We start from the raw sequence: 6,000 nt of genomic DNA on the forward strand, positions 1-6,000 counted from the left end.
AGGGGGTTCCCTTGGGGTGTGGGGAGGCCTGGGCGAGGGGCCTGTGGTGGTTTGCAGGCTGCCCACGCCCCCGACGACTAAAGTGGAGGCCCTCCTATCTGGGATTTATTTATCTTCTATAATTGAAACTTTGTAGCCTTAACTGGGGGCCTGGGCCAGCCAGTGCAGGTGGAAAATTTGTCTTCCTCTATCTCCGGGTGCAACTCAAGCCTCCTGCTCTCTCCAGCTCTGTGGCTGCTGACATTTTTGTTGGGATTTATTTATCTTCTATCATTGAAACTTTGTAGCATTGAGTGGAGGCCTGAGCCAGTAAGGGCAGGCGGAAAGCTTGGCTTCCTCCATTGCCAGGGAAACTCAAGCCTCCCTCCTGCTCTCTGTGGCCACAGCTATCTTGATTGGGTTTATTTGCATATTTGCTCCTGATTGGCTTGTGGGTGTAGCATAGGTACGGTCAATTTGCTTATTACTTTTATTAGAAAGAATGTGGATGCTGATTTTAAAAGACCAGACACACAAATCTGGTTGGTTACAGAAGTGAAGGTTGAGGTGTGGGATAGGAGTTTCCTGATGTTATTGAAAGTATGTAAGTAAAGCGATACCATCCAAAAAATAGGTCCCCGAATAATTTGACTGGGTTATGTTGCAGACTGGCCAGAGATACAGGACTTTGAAGACATTTTTTGGAAAATATGAGAAGAGCCTTGATGATGACTGAGATCTGTGCCAGGCTTCCCAAAGCAGGGTGTGGGAAGGGCTTTGAGGAGGCAGCCAGACCATCTCGGGCAGGTGTGAGAAGAACCTATGGAAGAGGAGTCATTTGAGAAGGGATTTCTAGGATAAACATGTGTTAGAGCAAAATATTTCCAACAGGAGACCAAACAGGCAACCTTAGTTCTCTGGCTTTGGTCTTGGGCTGAAATTAATAAAAATTCTGTGCTACAACCTTTCTTCAATAACTTGGCACCATCAGCGTCTATAACCTTTCCTCATCTGAAGCTCTGCTCTTTGTTGAATTGTGTGTCCCCTGGCCTCTTCCTCTCATAGAGCAGCCATATGCTCTATAGGGATAGTTCCCTTCTCCAGGCCATGACTGGGCTGTCTTGACCAGTAACTCTAATGGCAGAACAATTTCTGTCATCACTTATAAGATGGTAATAGGAGCTGCTTTTCTTTTTCAGAAAGAAGAAAACAGCGGCACCAAAAGGGGGGACCTGGAGTGGAAGAAATAATCATAATGTGCATATAACAGCTACTGTGATAGATATTTAGAGATAACCCATCATCAGAGGGAATTAACGTTGGTCTCCAGTTCTCCAAAACCACCTGTTTACAAATTTGTTTCACCCTCAAACTGTAAGCCCCTAGGATCCTGGATGTTTTTCATTTTTTTGATAGTCCCAGTTTGTAATATGGTACTCGAAAAATGGTAACACTTAAAATACACTTGCTAAAAGACTGAGTTAATGAGGGAAAGCACACTTCAGAACTATTCATTCATGGTAAAGGATTTCCCATATTCGCTGCATTCATAAGGCCTTTCTCTGGTGTGAAGTCTCTGATGATAATGGAGGGTACTCCTCCTCTAAGTAAAAGACTTCCCACTCTAACTGCACTCATAAGACCTTTCAACCAGTGTGAAATCTCTGATGGCGACAGTGACCATGGCTAGTGGTGATAGATTTCCCACACTGACTGCACTCATAGGGCCTTTCTCCAGTGTGAAGTCTCTGATAACAGAGGCCTCCGCTAGTGGTAAAAAATTTCCCACACTGACTGCACGCATAAGGCTTTTCTCCAGTGTGAACTCTCTGGTGTTGCACGAGGGCCCCTTTGGCTAAAGAATTTCCCATATTCGCCACACTCATGACACTTTTCTTTAGAATGAACCCGCTGGTGTTGAATGAGTATTTTTTTTCCAATATGAAAAACACTTATCCTACAAAGCAATAAAGACACAAAATGAGTAAAATTCCAACGCACATTTTTGTTGTTTCACTGCCCATTTGTTAAAGAAAATTACCCAAATTCATAGATTTGGCAGAACATATGCTCAGACATTTAACCAAATATAGAGATAGCAAATGCACATCTGAAAAAAGGCTCACCATAAACCCTTAGAAAAAATGCCATTGAACAATGATACAGCATGATAAAGTTACAAAATTTTAAATAAAGGACGACTGACCATAACAAATCTTTTCTGGATGTGGAGGAATTAAATCTATCATACACTGCTGGAAGGAGGCAAAAATGTACAATTGGCTTAAGTCACATCTTTCTATGTTATTTTAGTTAAACATTCACCTCTCCTCTGACTTGGATATTGCATTTTGAGATATTGATGAAGATAAATGAAACCTATCTCCATTTTAAGAATTATGCATAATCCTTATTAGGCCAGTGATTCTCTAGAAACTATGCTTTCCCCTAAACCCTACGGTCCTACACCCAAGTGACCATCACGCATGGAATTGGAGACATTAGGACACATGGCCCTTGGCAAGTTCTTTGAAAGTGATTCCCTTCAAAAGTATGGGCACACCCTGTGAACACTCTGATAACAACGAAAGTGACTGTTTCTGGCAAAATATTTTCCACATTTACTGCAACCCTGAGGCCTTTCTCATGTGAACTCTCTGATGACGATGCAAGCGTTTCTTCAGAGCAAAGGATTTCCCGCATTGGCTGCATTCATAAGGTCTTTCTCCAGTGTGAAGTCTCTGATGACAAAGGAGGTTACTCCTACCGGTAAAAGCTTTCCCACAGTGACTGCACTCATAAGGCCTTTCTCCAGTGTGAAGTCTCTGATGATAACGGAGGCTACTCCTACCGGTAAAAGCTTTACCACAGTGACTGCACTCATAAGGCCTTTCTCCAGTGTGAAGTGTCTGATGACAACGGAGGCCATTCCTAGTGGTAAAAGACTTCCCACAGTGATTGCATTCATGTTTTTCTCCAGTGTGACTTTTTTGATGAGCACTCAAGTGATATTTCCTTAAAAAAGATTTCCCACATTCACTGCACTTATAAGGCCTTTCTCCAGTGTGGAGTCTCTGATGATAACGGAGGCCTTCGCTAGTGGTAAAAGAGTTCCCACACTGACTGCATTCATGTTTTTCTCCAGTGTGAAGTCTCTGATGATAACGCAGACTACTCCTACCGGTAAAAGATTTCCCACACTTAGTGCACACATAAGGTCTTTCTCCAGTGTGAAGTATCTGATGATAATGGAGGCTACTTTTACTGGTAAAAGACTTCCCACACTGACTGCACTTATTAGGCCTTTCTCCAGTGTGAAGTATCTGATGATAATGGAGGCTACTTTTACTGGTAAAAGACTTCCCACACTGACTGCACTTATTAGGCCTTTCTCCACTGTGAAGTATCTGATGATAATGGAGGCTACTTTTACTGGTAAAAGACTTCCCACACTGACTGCACTTATTAGGCCTTTCTCCACTGTGAAGTCTCTGATGATTATAGAGGCGTTTGCTAGTGGTAAAAGATTTCCCACACTGAGTGCATTCATGTTTTTCTCCAATGTGACATTTCTGATGATAACCTAAATGACACTTCCTGACAAAAGATTTCCCACATTCACTGCACTTATAAGGCCTTTCTCCAGTGTGAAGTCTCTGATGATAAAAGAAGTCTTCATCAGTGGTAAAAGATTTCCCACAGTGCCTACACTCATAAAACCTTTCTCCAGTGTGTAGTCTCTGGTGATGAAGGAGGCTACTCCTACTCATAAAAGATTTCCCACACTCATCACATTCATATGGCTTTTCTCCAGTGTGAACTCTCTGGTGTTGCATATTGGCTCCTCTTTGGCTAAAGAATTTCCCACATTCGACACACACATGATGCTTTTCTTTAGAATGAACTCCCTGATGTTGAATAAGTATGGAGTGTTGCTTATAGCATTTCCCACATTCACTGCACTCGTATGGACTTTCTCCTGTGTGCAATTTCTGATGATAACGGAGGTCAGAGATTTTTGTAAAAGATTTCTCACATTCCTGGCACACAAAACACTGTATTTCATTACGGATACTATGATCCTGAGCAAGCGTCTGGTTGCAACTAATGCCTTTCTCGCTTAAATAAAACTGCTTTGCACATGCCCCACACCTCAACAGTTTCAGGCTGTGTTGTGTTCCCTGCTGCTCAACCAAGTGGAAAATGTCTCTCAGGACTGGCCCACAACTCTCACAGGGATGACTCTTCTGGGAGGACAAAGCTACATTGGGGTTCTTTGCCTGTGACACTCTCACAGACAGATGCTGTTCAGTAGGTGCCTCCACATCCTCTGCTCCACAGCAGCAACCTAGAGAGGATATGAGTTCAAAGTTCTCCAGCATCACTTCCAGGAACAGGTGTCTCTGAGCCTCATCAAGGAGGCACCATTCCTTCTTAGAGAAGCGCACAGCAATATCCTCAAAGGTCACACCAACCTCAGCTGGGGGCCTCTGTGGGTTCAAAAGGGTGAGGGTGGCAGGGGAGGAGGCAGCTAGGGACACAGTAGTCCCTGTCCCAGGCCCAGCACTGGTCAACTGGGAGGCTGGTTGGTGGGGACCAGGTTTCTCGAGCCTTCTCATTCTGCAATCTCCACCAAGATGCGGTGCTCGGGATGCTCTAACCCACGTAGGTGATCCTGAGAGAAGAGGAAATGACCATCACAAGGAGAACACTAGAAGTCAACTACTGATTTTATTTATACGTAGGCATATGCCCTTGACAGGAATCACACCTGGGAACCTTCAGTCCACAGGCCAAAGCTCTTCTACTGAGCCATACTAGCTAGGGCCAACTGTTGACTTTAAAAACGGCAAACAAAAAAAATTAAAAAATTAAAAATAAAATAAAAACGGCAAACAGCCAAAACCGGTTTAGCTCAGTAGATAAAGAGCGTCGGCCTTCGGACTCAAGGATCCCAGGTTCGATTCCAGTCAAGGGCATGTACCTTGGTTGCAGGCACATCCCCAGTAGAGGGTGTGCAAGAGGCAGCAGATCGATGTTTCTCTATCATCGATGTTTCTAACTCTCCCTCTCTCTCTCTCTATAAAAAATCAATAAAATATCTTAAAAAAAAAAAAAAAGGCAAACAACTGCACTGATAAGCTTTATATAAGAACCTCAAAGAATCTGTATGAGCAAGTATAGCTTTAAAAAAGTCCGTTTACCTACGTCCTTAAGTACACTTGTTGCCTGGGTTTTGAAGTAATTTGGATGAGATAAACAAACTCGTGTTTGGCCAAAGAAATACAAGAGTTACTATTGATGTCAGATGAAAAGGTGTCTGGAGAAGATAGACCTTCTCACAGAAGTAATTACAGAGAGATATAAAATAACTTTGAGAGAAACATATTTTTTTCTAGGATAAAATATTTTAAAATGGACAAAAAAGCAGTAACAAAAAAGACATTCATAACATTAAAAAAACACTAACTATAAGGGAAAACCATCTCACTGAAAATGAAAATTAAATACGTCATGTTTAGCTAAAAGTAAAATATCTGAAATTGATGAGGAGTTCAACAGTGGCCAGATTTGGCCGATCTCAGGAAGGCCCATGGAGCCACAAGTCACCACTTCTTCTAGCTCTTAGTGCCACATCTGTCAGCTGTCAGGGCACTGGCTCACGCTAACAATACTTCCCCAAGTCTCAGCAACAGATGAAGAGGAACAGTTACAATGGCACTGGAGATAATTTTGTGACGACACAAAGTCCTGTCCTACCTAGAGAAGATAAGGCTCTGAGAGAATTCTTGCTCTAGATGTTCCCCATCTGCAGAGCAGAGAGGCCTATATGAAGCAGTCACTTAATTGAAGGGGTTGTTTCCTCAGGTACCTTCCCACATTTATTGTCAACAGCCTCCTTCTAAATGTAGACTTACTGTCTGCTCAAAATGATAGTGCTGAATATGGAAAGTGAAATCTGGAAATTTAATTTTAAAAAAATACTAATGGATCGGTACACTGGTACACCCCCTGGCACAT

General features: G+C 42.6%; 1 protein-coding gene across 1 annotated transcript; it reads right to left on the reverse strand.

Moving 5' to 3' along the window:
* Positions 1-1,960: 1,960 nt before the first annotated feature.
* Positions 1,961-4,598, reverse strand: LOC129151303 (zinc finger protein OZF-like). The gene is made up of 3 exons (XM_054725658.1): positions 3,700-4,598; positions 3,104-3,450; positions 1,961-2,872 (listed from the first exon to the last, which is right to left on the reverse strand). The coding sequence occupies exons 1-3, from the start codon at positions 4,596-4,598 to the stop codon at positions 2,601-2,603; spliced, it is 1,518 nt and encodes a 505-aa protein (XP_054581633.1). The 3' UTR covers positions 1,961-2,600.
* Positions 4,599-6,000: the final 1,402 nt, after the last annotated feature.

Source organism: Eptesicus fuscus, chromosome 13, assembly GCF_027574615.1.
Source record: "Eptesicus fuscus isolate TK198812 chromosome 13, DD_ASM_mEF_20220401, whole genome shotgun sequence".
In the NCBI taxonomy this organism is placed as follows: Eukaryota; Metazoa; Chordata; class Mammalia; order Chiroptera; family Vespertilionidae; genus Eptesicus; species Eptesicus fuscus.